This window comes from Chelonoidis abingdonii, chromosome 21, assembly GCF_003597395.2.
Source record: "Chelonoidis abingdonii isolate Lonesome George chromosome 21, CheloAbing_2.0, whole genome shotgun sequence".
Lineage (NCBI taxonomy): Eukaryota > Metazoa > Chordata > Testudines > Testudinidae > Chelonoidis > Chelonoidis abingdonii.
In genome coordinates, this window is record NC_133789.1 from 4,870,165 (window position 1) to 4,883,986 (window position 13,822).

The 13,822-nt window shown below is 59.5% G+C and overlaps 1 protein-coding gene across 8 annotated transcripts in view; it reads right to left on the bottom strand.

Moving 5' to 3' along the window:
- ARHGAP23 (Rho GTPase activating protein 23) overlaps positions 1 to 13,822 on the bottom strand; it is a 131,047-nt gene that overhangs the window by 12,278 nt on the left and 104,947 nt on the right. For 7 of the 8 annotated variants that reach the window (XM_032791384.2, XM_032791380.2, XM_032791381.2 and 4 more), the window contains 9 exons: positions 13,392 to 13,449; positions 12,157 to 12,294; positions 9,598 to 9,897; positions 6,638 to 6,699; positions 5,415 to 5,542; positions 3,990 to 4,108; positions 3,045 to 3,200; positions 1,951 to 2,029; positions 52 to 125 (listed from right to left, as the gene is read on the bottom strand). In XM_032791384.2, the coding sequence (XP_032647275.1) occupies positions 52 to 125; positions 1,951 to 2,029; positions 3,045 to 3,200; positions 3,990 to 4,108; positions 5,415 to 5,542; positions 6,638 to 6,699; positions 9,598 to 9,897; positions 12,157 to 12,294; positions 13,392 to 13,449 (1,114 nt within the window). The remainder of the gene's footprint in view (positions 1 to 51; positions 126 to 1,950; positions 2,030 to 3,044; positions 3,201 to 3,989; positions 4,109 to 5,414; positions 5,543 to 6,637; positions 6,700 to 9,597; positions 9,898 to 12,156; positions 12,295 to 13,391; positions 13,450 to 13,822) is intronic. The other variant, XM_032791382.2, reaches the window with a different exon arrangement.

Consider the following 13,822-nt stretch of genomic DNA (forward strand, 5'->3'; position numbering starts at 1 on the left):
TGTGGCCAGGGGACCTGCCGAGGGTTCCCCACCTCCCCAAGGGCCCCGTACCAGTTTCCGCAACGTCTTCATCCTCTCGCTGGCATCTTCTATCCGGTTGGCTTCGATGAAGTCATTGTACTTATCTGAAATCCAGACACGCAGAGAGAGGCCAGGTTCAATGGCCCTGCCAAGCACGGACCTGATGGAACACACCAGGGCAGCGCCCGCTGGGCCAGGGCTGGGGTGAAGCCCGGGGTGGGTGCCCTGCTACAGACGCTGACGAGGGGTGGAGAAGAGAGGAACCACCAGGCCAGAACGCAGGCAGCATTCGGCAAGGGCCTGGGTAGGCACGCTGGGGTACAGGGGTAAGGAAGGACATGGGGCAGCGAGGGGGCTCTGGGTGACAGTAGTGACATGTACCCGGAAGGCTCTGGACAGATGGAGCGTGGTGCTCAGGGAGTACTGGCAGCAGAGGGCACATGGGTCATGCAGAGACAGCGAGTGAAGTGGGGCAGTCTATAGCTAGAGGGATCTGGGAGGTGCTGCATGGCCACGGGTTCCCAGGGCAGATCGCCAGGCAGTGAGCAGAGCAGTGTGCCAATGAAGGGGTCACACGTCCAGTAGGGAGGTGGAGGTGAGAGGAGGGGCTCCAAGTGAGATTTAGTCACATCAGCGCAGCGAGTCAGAGGCTGCAGGGGAACATGGTTACCACTGAGCAGCAGGGACACACATCAGAGCCAGCCGCACTCCAAATCCTGATCCTAGCGGAGGCTGAGGAGTTTGGGGTGCGTGGGTGGGTGTGTGTGAGAGAGAGAGAGCTCTCTCCAGCTGTGTGTGCACAAGTGTGTGTGTGAGACCTGTGGATCTGTGTGTGTCCCCTCCAGCTGTGTGTGAGCGCGCATGTCCCCTCCGGCTGTATGAGTGTGTGCACAACTGTGTCTGTTGAGACATCTGGATCTGTGTGTGTGTGTGTGTCTTCCAGCTGTGTGTGTGCACGTGTGTCCCCCCTCCGGCTCTGCATGCATCTGAGACAGAGATTGAGAATGAATCGTAGGACTGGCAGGGACCTCGAGAGGTCATCTAGTCCAGTCCAGTCTCCTGCATTCATGGCGGGACTAAGTATTATCTAGACCATCCCTGACAGGTGTTTGTCTAACCTGCTCTTAAAAATCCCCAATGATGGAGATTCCACAATCTCCCTAGGCAATTTATTCCAGTGCTTAACCACCCTGACAGTTAGGAAGTTTTTCCTAATGTCCAACCTAAACCTCCCTTGCTGCAATTTAAGCCCATTGCTTCTTGTCCTGTCCTCAGAGGTTAAGAAGAACAATTCTTCTCCCTCCTCCTTGTAACAATCTTTTATGTACTTGAAAACTGTTCCCATGTCCCCTCTCAGACTTCTCTTCTCCAGACTAAACAAACCCAATTTTTTCAGTCTTCCCTCTTAGGTCATGTTCTCTAGACTTTTAATCATTTTTGTTGTTCTTCTCTGGACCCTCTCCAATTTCTCCACATCTTTCTTGAAATGCGGTGCCCAGAACTGGACACAATACTCCAGTTGGGGCCTAGTCAGCGCGGAGTAGAGCAGAAGAATGACTTCTTGTGTCTTGCTCACAACACTCCTGCTAATACAGCTCAGAATGATGTTCACTTTTTTTTTCTTGCAACAGCATCATACCGTTAACTCATGACATTTAGCTTGTGATGTACTCTGACCCCCGATCCCTTTCCTCAGCGCTCCTTCCTAGGCCGTCATTTCTTATTTTGTACATGCAACTGATTGTTCCTTCCTAAGTGAGTACTTGGCATTTGTCCTTATTCTCTGTGCATGCGTGTGTGTCCTCCAGCTGTGTGTGTGTGTGTGTGTGTGTGTGTGTGTGTGTGTGCGAGTGAGACCAGTGGATCTGTGTGGGGGTGTGTGTTGCCTGCCTGTGTGTGCTGGGGGGTAGGGCTATACTCCAGACTCACCGTCTGTGAACAGGGGCTCTGGGAGCTTCCGGAAGAAGGATTTCAACAGACTGCTGATGACGTTGAGGTCCTGCCATCTCTGTATGGGGAGAGGAGGCGATGCTTAGGGGGGAGGCTGCCTGGGGTGGGCAGGCCGAGAGCGGGCAGGCCAAAGTCAGGCTGGCCAGTGGGGTGCCCAGTCACTGCTGGGGGGAACCTCAGAGCCCAAGGCCTGGGAAAGCCACAGGGGCCCCACCACTAGCATCAAGCTAACCAGCCCCTCTGCCACATCAGGCAAGAGCAACTACTAGCAATGCCCGCCCAGGACAGGGCGCCGGGGAGGCTCCTGGCCACCTCCAGGACAGCAGGAGCCAGGGGCCAAGAGCCATCTGCAGTGAGGAGTCTAACTCTTCCGGCCGTGCTCAGCCCCGTGGGATGCAGAGCGGGCAAGCCGGGTGTAAGTGGCACTGGCATCCATCAGCAGGCGCACCCCACAAGTGTCGCCGCCCCCCTGGGAAAAGGAGCTAACAGGAAGATGCGAGCCAAAGCGTGTCCCTGCCACCCCTCACCCCTACCCCAGTTAACTCCCATTCCTGACCCCCAGGGCGCTTGGGAGATGAAAGCTGCTCTGTGCCTGCTGGGTGTTATCACAGGGCAGAGTCACCGGACTAGCCGGCTGGGCCACTAGGGGTCACTACTGCCCTGCACAAGGTAACATCAGCAGGCAGCTGCAGCCTGTTGGTTTGCGGCACTGGCACCCCGGGGGCTGGGGCCATGCCAGGCTCTCACCCAGGGGCTGCTCTGCCTACAGGCAAACCTGGCAGCCTCGGCAGCCGGGTCAGACACGAGTGGAGCCGTGACCCCACTCGCCAGGTCACAATGCTGCTCCCTCAGATTTGGCCTGCCCTCCTCTCCGTCCTGACGAACGGGCAGCCGGGCCAATCCTGAGTGACTGGTGCTTGGCCCCTGTACTTATACCAGAACTGTGGATGCCCTGCTCCAACAGAGCAGCGTGACCCTCCCCTCCTGTCTGTCCATCCCCCCCACCCCCATTCTGGGGGCGGCACATGGGAGTTTTGCCGAGGAAGGCAAATTGTCTCGAGCGGGCTCCACACCTCGTCCTGCAGGTTGATCTCGGTGCCCCCCTTGTTGAGCTGCTCCTGCAGGCTGGACACCACAGCGTTGTTCCCGGGCACGCGGTAGATGCCCATGTACTCCAGCCCCTTGTCCTCCACCACCTTGCAGCAGGCCTCGACGATCAGTGGGACGTTCTGTAGGGAACAGATACGGCCTGAAGGAGCTGAGACCACAGGGAGGATCCACTGTTCAGCATGTGCGTGGGTGGGGGGATCAGAGATGGGCACAGCTGAAATAGCAGATGCCAGATGTGAAAGGGGTGGAGGGGGGCAGCGACGGGCACAGCTGGAGTGGCAGCTGCCAGATGTTAAGGAGGGGATCAGCAATGGGCACAGCTGGAATGGCAGCTGCCAGCTCACCCCAGCAAAGGCAGCTGAGCCCCACCTTTGCCCTGGCAGTAAAGCCAGGTAAGGAGAGAGGACGGCAGCGCCTTTCAGGCCCCGACTCAGCTGGGCCTCGAGCCCAGACTGGGAGGAAACATAGATGAGAACAAAAGAACAGCGGGGGTGGGGGGGGGAAGGGAAGAGCCCCCGCAAAAGGGCACGGGGGCTGCAACTGGCTGAGCCCTCCCCACTCAGGGATCCCAGCAACGACAGCCATTCCCAGTTCCCCCGCTCCTGAATGCTGTGGAGGGGCCCTGCTGGCGAACACTCCTCAGCACGGACCCCCACTCCCTGCATCGTGCTGGCTGCTCAGCCAGTGGGCAGCAGGCCAGGGAAGGAGTTGATCCGTAGGCCAGGGGTGGATGGTCCTGAGAGCAGCCCCGCAGGGAGAGCAGGGTGGCGCAGCTGGGTAGATGAGCTCAGAGCAGGTGGGGCCGCGCCCTCATTCCGCCCAGGCGGGGGGCTCAGAGTGGGTGGGGCCGCATCCTCGTTCTGCCTGGGTAGGGGGCCCAGAGGGGGCAGACGCAGGCTGGGACCTACCTTGTTGGCTGGGGCGGGCTGGCAGTCCTCCAGCCTCACGCCGAAGGCCCGTGGAACAGGTTTCTTGTTCTTTTTCATGATGTTGATGCCCCAAGGGGCTTTCTGGGGGGCACCGTCATCTAGAACCAAACTCTGGGTCAGTGTCCGAACAGCAAGACTGCAGGGAATAAAGACCCCCAACCACCCCCCACCACAGGCAGGTGCATATGCCCCCCCGCCCCGCCCAGCCTTTCAGCCCCCAACACAACCTCACACGCACATCCACCACCCGTGCTGATCTGGGCTCTTCCAAACAGGTTCTTGCCCCACAGGAGCTGAGCGCTGGCTTGCCGGCTGTGTGCTGAGCAGACGTCTGCACGTGTGGTGTGCACTCCCCGAGGGAGGCGCACGTGCAGCAAAACGTTGTTTCTGGAGGGCATTTTTGGGGGTGTGGAGGGGTTAATACAATGATGCCCATTGCTCTGGGTCTAGGCTGGAGGAGGCCAGTCCCAGCAAAGGCACTGAGTACTGGGAGCTGAAAGCGGAGAGGTTTATGACCGTCATTTGCTCCCGGGAAGCTCTTTGCACCAGACCCGAGAAAGCGCCATCTGCCCCACAGCCGAGCTGGTCCCTGCAGCGTGTTGTGTCTGGCCCGAGGAGCAGAGATCTTCGGCCTGGAGCGTCAGACCATTGTGTCGCTCCCCTGGGCCTGGCCATGAGGCACCGGGGGAGCCTTTGGATGGAGTGCAGGACAAGCGAGATGTGCTCAAGGTAGCGGGCAGTGCCGAGACGCACTGCGGCATTCTGTGCTGGCGGGCAGCGTTCCCAGGTGCCGACTGCTTCCTGCCCACATCTCTCGCATTGCTGTGACCAGCCGCAAGGCGACAAAGGCAAGGGAAACTGAGGCCAGGTCTGCGTCTGCCAGAGTGGGCGGAGGTTCCCAGCCAAGCAGAGACAGCAGACCGCGTCGCTTGTGGATGCTGCTGCGAGGAATCTGGGAGCACACTTGGATGGCGGGTGCATAGCTTCAACCCACAGAGACAACCGTGTCCGTGCTCTCTTCCGAGCACGGTCCCCTGCCCAGCAGCATCACCTCCTCTTGCTGGGCCCAGCTCCCCCTGGTGCTTCTTCGGCCCAGAGCAGATCTCAGCAGAACACTGGTCCACGATGCAGGGAGCAGGCTGGCTGCATGTGCCGAAGGAGAAGCCACATCGTGGATCAGCTGCAAATGGCTGGTGCTTGAGGCTGGGTTGTCTGACCTGGTCCCCTAACTGCTGCACGTAGATGTTGACCCACAATCTCACGCACCCCACACACCCCATCGACTCACAGAGCCCAGACCCCCAATGCAGACACCCCACCAGGTGTACGCTCAATGCACCGTGACACATGCACAGCCCCGGGCAGCCATGCACGCTGCCCCCCCACGCCGGCGACTGGGTGTACCTTTAGTCACAGCCATGTCCTGCCTTGGGGAGTGGGGGGCGCTCATCCCTGTCTGCTTCAGGAACTCGGCCTTGATCCCCAGCCCACGCGAGCCCTTGGGGGAAGAGTCTGGTTTCGTTCCAGAGGGGCTGCAGAGAGAGCAGATGGGGGGCTCAGCCTCTCCTCTTGGCCCCCGGCCTCTCATCCCCACCCTCACACCAAGCACACCCTGGATCACAGCCACCCCTGCACAGGGGAACAGGCTTTGATGGAAAAACTGCAGTGCAGTTACTCCTGGGAGTAACTATGCAAATTAACTCCACCATTTACCCACAGTGCTTTACACTGCAGTGGGCTCCCCCTTCCTGGGCACACCCAGTGCAGCAAGGGTAAGACCCTCTGCTGCCCAAACGTTATAGGGGCATCCGAGGGCGCCTCCTCCAGCATGCGCAATGCAGGTTCTCCTGGTTCCTGGCTTGGCCCCCCTCTGCCCTACTCTCAGTGTCAGTTAGAAATCCCCAGCTAATGGCAGTACTCCCACCTCCCCTCCCCAGCAGGCTCCCAGCTCTTCCAAGCTCTGGTCCCTAATGGAAAGCGCCACCAGTTGAATCCAACTTGCGTTCTTAAGTCCCTCTAGCTGCACCAATGTAAACCTCCGGCCAAGGTGCCCTCAGACCGGATTCACCCGATGCTTAACATTGGTTTGGTTAAATTCGGTAATTTCCTGACACGAAACCAGCTGACGTGCTGCTCCAGTAGGGACAGCAGCCAGTTATCTAGATCACTCAGTGCAAATTCACTTCTGTGGCCAGGCCGGGCCTGAGCTCAGGCACTTACACGCTGCACCTTTCTGCTGAGGGCCCAAAGTGCTTTAAGGAGGCAGGTCAGTATTATGAACCTCATTTTACAGGCACAGAGTGTTAAGTGACTTGCCCCAGAGAACCCAGGAGTCCTGTCTCTCCAATCACACATAATCCTCTGGATATTCGCCCCCAGTGCAGCCACCCAGAAGGTTTACTAGCTGTCTGTATATGGTACTGCTCTAGCCCCCATCTCTGAGGTATCGATCCTTCCAGGCAATCAGCCCCTTGGACCGAGAGGCTAAGTGACTTGCCTAAGGCCACACAGGGCGTCTGTGGCAGAGCAGGGAACTGAACCTAGGTCTCCCATGTGACAGGCTAGCTCGCTAACCACTGGGGAAGGCTCCCCCCAGCACGTCGGCAGCCGGCACACAGAGCCCTTACCTCACTTTCCGGTAGTCATTTAGTTTCTTGTTGATAAGTGCTTGGCTTGCAAACCCGGGGTCCTGCAGCGGCACAAAGACAAGAGGAAGGGGAGAGCATAAGCGCCATGTCTGGCACCAGAGCCCAAGCGAGCGTCGTCTCTTCCTTCAGCCAAGCCTCTTCCCAGTGAGGGGTTCATGCAGGGGCTGGGGGGCTCACTAGCCCTAGCAGGGGCAGGCTGGAGGATTTTGCTGCTGATTATCCTTCTGATGGGCACAGCCAGGCAGGCAGGACCAAAACACCAGGGACCGAGTCCCGGAATACAGGGCTGCCTGGGAGCGCTGTACCGGGCACAGGCAGAGAGATCCCCCTCAGTACTGAAACCTCAGCCGAAGGGGCATGACCAGCCCTCCAGGGCCAGGCACATGCTCCCACTCTGCAGTGCCTGGGATGCCAGCGCAGCAATCCCCTGCACATGGCACTTTGCTTTCGTCCCTGGCGTGGGAAGGCTCCGGGGTTTCCCAGAGATCAGGCTCCCCAAAGGCGGCTGGTTAGACAGTGGGACGGACGAAGCTGCGCCCCACGTAACTCTGGGGAAACCAGCATCATTCCCTATGGGGCATCAAGACCCTCCCCCCCATATCACACTCCTAGGGCACAGCTCGGCCAGAGCATGGGAGGCGCCTCTCACCACTCCCCATCCTACTGCCTAGTGATCCCCAGCTTCAACACAGCCTCCCCACTGAGCCCGCGTGGGGAGCTGGGCTGTGGAGCAGGCCTCTGAATCCCAGGAGCTCCACCACTGCTGTGCCCTGCCAGTGAGAATACAGAGCTGGCCGGCACTGGGGGAGAGGAGAACTACCACATGTTCCACGCTCGGCAGGATCTTCCTGGAACCCCTGCAGGGCAGCCTGAGCTGGGCATGGATCTTAGGGCAGCTCCCACCCCTCTAGTGCCCTGAGCTGGGCACAGATCTTAGGGCAACTCCCACCACTCTAGTGCCCTGACCTAGGCACAGATCTTAGGGCAACTCCCACCCCTGTAGTGCCCTGAGCTGGACATGGATCTTAGGGCAGCTCCCATCCCTCTAGTGCCCTGAGCTGGGCACGGATCTTCGGGCAACTCCCACCATTCTAGTGCCCTGACCTAGGCACAGATCTTAGGGCAACTCCCACCCCCGTAGTGCCCTGAGCTGGGCACGGATCTTAGGGCAGCTCCCACCCCTCTAGTGCCCTGAGCTGGGCATGGATCTTACAGCAGCTCCCAGCCCTCTAGTGCCCTGAGCGGGGCACGGATCTTAGGGCAACCCCCACCCCTCTAGTGCCCTGAGCTGGGCACGGATCTTATGGCAGCTCCCATCCCTCTAGTGCCCTGAGCAGGGCACGGATCTTAGGGCAGCTCCCACCACTCTAGTGCCCTGAGTGGGGCACGGATCTTAGAGCAGCTCCCACCCCTCTAGTGTCCTGAGTGGGGCACGGATCTTAGAGCAGCTCCCACCCCTCTAGTGTCCTGAGCAGGGCACGGATCTTAGAGCAGCTCCCACCCCTCTAGTGTCCTGAGCAGGGCACGGATCTTAGGGCAGCTCCCACCCCTCTAGTGTCCTGAGCAGGGCACGGATCTTAGGGCAGCTCCCACCCCTCTAGTGCCCTGAGCTGGGCACGGATCTTAGGGCAACTCCCACCCCTCTAGTGCCCTGAGCTGGGCACGGATCTTACGGCAGTTCTCACTCCTGTAGTGCTCCCTGAGCTGGGCACAGATCTGAGGGCAACTCCCACCCCTCTAGTGCTCTGAGCTGGGCACAGATCTTAGGGCAGCTCCCACCCCTCTAGTGTCCTGAGCGGGGCACGGATCTCAGGGCAGCTCCCAGCCCTGTACTGTCCCCGAGTCATGCTCAGTTCTCCATACAATTAAAATAATCTCCCCGCTAGCTTCCTCCAAAAGCCGAAGTGGTGGATTGGGCAGCCCACACCAAACCAGCAGGGGTTTCCCTTCTCCTGCCCTACAGCCCAAACTGCTCCCAGCCTGTGCACTTGGGAGGGAAGAGGAGCTCTCCTGGTGCGCTCAGCTGCTCAGAGAGCCCTGCGGGCACGTGGCTGCATTACATAGCAAGGCTTATGTAGAGGGAAGTTCATGCCTGGGATCCCTGGAAATTCAGGTAATTATCCCTCTGCAGACCAGTAGGGGTCACCATAAGCTAACGAACACACTAGCCAGCTGCTCAGGACCCGGGCACTGCAGGGTCAGTTTAGTGCCAGGGAAAGGATCTCACTAGGACTGACCCACAGGGAGCCATCAGCCGGGAATGTGGCTGGTCAGTCAACTGGCTGGCCTGGCCTCTCCATCTCTTGAGTGAAAAGAGGAGGCTGGAGGACGGCTGCCATCTCCCTGGCCCTGTCCTCTGCTAAGCCCTCCTCTCATCAGCCCCTGCAGGATGACAGGCCCCGGGAGAAATGACTTCATACAGAGTAAAGAAGGGGGCACAAGCCCTGGATCGGGGGAGGGAGCAAAGGGATGCTGGGAATGGAGATGCACCTGCCACATACAGCGCCCCCTGGACTGTGCTGAGCCAGAGGGTATAGCGAATAGCATAAGATGAAGGAGGCTGACCCATTCTCTTCTTTGAGGGTGTGGTGAGGTTCCAATGGACTACAATTCCCAGCATGCAGTAGATGCCAGTCTCCTGGGTGGAGAAGCATGGCATGCTGGGACTTGGAGTCCCAGTGTACCAATCAGGGCAAAGCAGAGCATGGCATGCTGGGACTTGGAGTCCCAAAGCACCAAGATGGCATGCTGGGACTTGAAGTCCCTATAAGCTGGTCCTCCATCCAGAAGAGGGCAACTGTGGGCCCCACGCTTGAACCAGCCCTGCCCTAGAAGGAGCAGAAGGCAAACATCTGGAGGGAACCAAAGTGGTTAGTGCCGGGGCGTCTGCGGAGAGCCAGGGGCCTGGAGGGAGCCAGGAGCCCCATGCTGGCTCTCACCTCGCCCTCGGCCTTGCTGTTCTCCCTGACGACTTTGATCCAGGCCAGCATGTCGTCCCGATCCTCTGCCTGAAAGAGATATTCACAGAAGTCAGCGGTCGTCAGCCGGAAGACGTGCTTCCTCTTGGTCTCGCTGTAGGAAATGTCCACCAGGCACGCTCGGATGCTGATCGGCTGCTCCTCCTCACCTTGGGGCGGCACGTAGGTCACGGCCTCCCGCCTGTCCTTGCACAGGTAAAGGGAGTGTGCGCGGAGAACGGCGAAGACACGCTTCCACTGCCGGATGCCCCCGCCAACTTTCTGCAGAGGGAGAGGACGGGCAATGAGCGCTGGCCGGGAGAGAGCCAGTCTCCTCCTTGGCTAGCCCGCCGGGTACTGCTGCCCACCTCGATATGGGGCAGCGCCACCTGGTATTGACATGAGCACCCGTTCAAGGCGCTGCCATGCAGCCGAGACACAGGGAAAGCCTAGGCCCAGGGCAGAGCCAGTTGGCTAAGCCCACGGCAATGTGACCTGGGCGTGCACACCCAGCAGAGATGCAGGGACTCAGGGCAAAGCCCCCCAGCCTCAATGCAGGCCCAGAGCCTCAGTCCAGGAAATGCCACCCAGGATGCTGTTGCCCAGCCTCAACCCCAACACAGACCAGAGTCACTGCTGGCAAAACTCGACCAGAGCAGCTCACGCCCCATCTGTGCATTTGGCCAGGCAGATGGCAGATCCCCACAGAGCAGACACACTGAAAGCGTGTAGCCCCTTTTTCCAGCATGTTCCTTCCAGCTCTGACCTATGGATTTCACCCGGGGGCCCAGAGAGAAGGACCCCCATTGCCTTCTGGTAGCAATCACCCCACTGTAATCACAGCAAAGCCCACCCGGAGCTGACAGCAGCAGATCCTAACAAGGAATGCTGACCCGGGAGCTTTGATTGTAACGAGGGAAATTGTGTTCCCCAGTTAGAGGATCAAACCCACCCCCACCAACCTGGAACTGCCCTATGACCCCATGAACCCTACCCCTCTGGGGCATGACCTACTCCCAGTGTTTCCTTCTCAATTCACCACACCAACCCCCCTGCCCTGGGAAGTGAACCCCCTTGGGTGGTGATAGGGGAAGGTCTCCATTCAAACCCCTTCACTTACAGGATGCTGCCAAGCCCTGCTCCCATTCTCTACTCCAGCCTCACCCCCCTCCCTCCCCCCCGGGAGACCCTGCAGAGCTGCTTGTCCGGCAGCTGCTGGCGTCTGACTCAGAAGGGTCAGGATTCCCCGTACCCTGGGGGATGCTCGGAGGCAGCGGGATGGCCCCACCCTTCTTTGGGTCTCCCCCAGGGCACCCACCCGCCCCGTCCCAGCCCTGCTCTCTTTCAGCTGACCTACCACCACAGCCTTTGGAGTGTGTGTGGACCTGGCCAGATGCGATCACTGCACAGTGCAGATGTCTGGTGTCTGCTGCCCGCAGGGTGCTGACATTGGTGTGACTGGCAGGGGTGGAAGTGCGGCCACTGGAAACCGCTGCCTCCCTTGCACTGGCCAACCCCCACCACCCAGCTGCCCTCACCTCCTGGCTAGGCCAAGTGCCCCTTGCCAGAAGAACGGGGCTCCCTGCCCAGGCTTGAGAGAAGGCCCGACTGGCCAGAGATCCCTGCATATGTCCAAGAACAATCCCGTGTCTGATCAGCGCTCTCCACACGTATGCGGCATCGTTTGTGGGTATGAGACTTCCTCCACCCGGTTAAATTCCAGTGGCTGTTCTCCTTCTCCCACTCCTGGGTTAGCACATGGGTTGGCAGGGTGCGTGGCAGAAGGGAGACTCTCATGGTACCCCCTGGAAAGCAGGACTCCTGCGTTTTCTATTCCTTGCTGTGTCGGGGGTGTTTCCTAGTGGTTAGAGCAGGGGCTACTGGGAGCAGTCTAGGCCCAGCGCGTGCTTGGGGCGGCATGCCGCGGGGGGTGCTCTGCCAGTTGCCGGGAGGGTGGCAGGCGGCTCCGGTGGAGTTTCCGCAGGCGTGCCTGCGGAGGGTCCGTTGGTCCCGGGGCTCCGGTGGAGCATCCGCAGGGACGTCTGCGGGAGGTCCACCAGAGCCGTGGGACCAGCGGACCCCCCGCAGGGACGTCTGCAGGAGGTCCACCGGAGCCACGGACCAGCGGACCCCCTGCAGGGACACCTGCGGGAGGTCCACTGAAGCCGCGGGACCGGCGAGCGGCAGAGTGCCCCCCACGGCGTGCCGCCGTGCTTGGGGTGGCGAAATTGCTAGAGCCAGCCCTGACTAGGAGGCAGGACTTCTGGGTTCTATTCCCAGTTCTGCTGCTGTCTCCCTGTGGGACGCTAGCCAATCGCTTCATGGGTCAGTGCCTCAGTTTCCAGTAACAATACCAGCCTTAACAACGGTGTTCGGCGGCTCAGTTCATTCATGTTTATTAAGTGCTTTGAGATCCTCAGGCGGAGAAGGGGATCACATGACACATCACATAAACATCTCCAAAGAGAGGTTTTTCTCCTCAGTACCAGCATGCCCAGCACTCCCTTCCTGGCCTGGGCTTCCTGTGCGGTAAATACGTACCTTCCCCTTTTGGGTGAGGATCTGTTTGTAGTGGAGCCAGCCTTCTTTCCTCACATCGCTGAAAGTCACGTCAGAGAGGTCGGAGGTCGAATGCCTCTTTGATCTTGTGTCTTCAGACATTCCGAGGCTGTCCAGAGACTGCAGGGGGAGAGGCGAACGGAGAGATGGGTGTATGGCCCTCACGGGTACTGCACTCACGCCTGGCACGCTACCCCCTCAGTCACACCACGGGGCATTACAGGCAGTGGCTTCCCATTGGGGATAGGAGAGTCAGGCCTCCCAGTTCGATCAGGCCCAGCACCGTGATAACTATACAAACACCAGGCAACTCTCAGGTTTTGTCTCCACCAGGATTTCAGCCGCCTCAGTGCAAATCCCTCGTGTACAGAGTTTCCACGGGGGTGGCAAAACTGACTCACTCTGGCTTCAAATCAGGCTGGCGCTGATGCACATCATGCTGCGCTGGAGTAAGTTGCATCTGCATAAGGGGTTTAAACCAAGGAGCCAAACCTGGGGGCTGAAATCCCAGTCGAGATAAGGCCATGCAGCTCCCACTGATGCAATCGTGAGCCTGTGGGGCAGCAGGTGCCCCCCTGCCCTACACCTCAAAGGCCTCATTTATCCCAGTGCAGGGTGGGCATCAGTGTCCGAGTGGAACTGACGTGCACTGGTGCGAAGTGCTCTGTCAGGTGCAGGAAAATGCAGCGCATGGTCCAGCCTGCATCCCTGAGCATTCGAGGAGGCAGAACCCACCGGGCCAAACTCTCTGCTGGTGAAAGCAAGGAAAGCTCCCCTGACGTGAGTGCTGTTTGGCCCGTTTTACGCCAGCCCGTCCAGTTGATCCCGGGCATCACCTGCCTTAAGCTGATTGGTGCAAACTGTTGTTCACTGATTACTCTGGGCTGTGCGGGGGCGACACACAAAACTGCGGTTTTCCGCTGGAGGCACCGGGTGCAAGACCGAAACAGCACAGCTAGGACTGTACTGTGCTAGCGGGAGGCTGTTCAAGCCTCAGGAGGGACTTGGGATAGCACAGTGGCGGGCGGGGAAGAAATGCCCAGCTGCCTCAGGCAGAGCAGCCACCCAATATGAGGCCCCAGCTCCCCTCATGCAAACCAGGCCCCTGGTGGGTGGCATCCACATGGCTGGGAGTGCATGGTACCTGCACAGCCTTGGTGGGCATCATTACAGCAGCAGGTAGAACCCCTGCCCCCTTCTTCACTGTGAACACCTACCCCGTCTGTGAAGAAGCTCCTCAGCATGCGCAGACTCGGCACCCGGCTTGGCATCCTCCTGCAAGGAAAGCAGCCGCCCGTGAACCCGGAGCAGGAGGGGTGGCAAGCATTCCCGAGCACAAGGGCATTTCAAGGACAGGCCCCACTGGCTCCAGCCCCTTCTCATGGTGGCTGGGGCATCTCTTCATATGGACTCACAGGAGTCACTGGCTCCTTGTGGGCTGTGGAGAAGGCTCTGGCCTGGGGCTCAGGAGACCTGGGTTCGAGCTCTGGCTCTGATGGAGGACAGGGGCAATTGGGCCTTTGAGATACACAAGGTTTGCATATGTGGGAGCTGGGCATTAATCCCCCACCAGGAGAACCAAGAGGGCAGCAGCAAACGGAGGGGCTGATTTGCATCGTTCACACCTCGTGCTTTGGCGGAGCTGCTC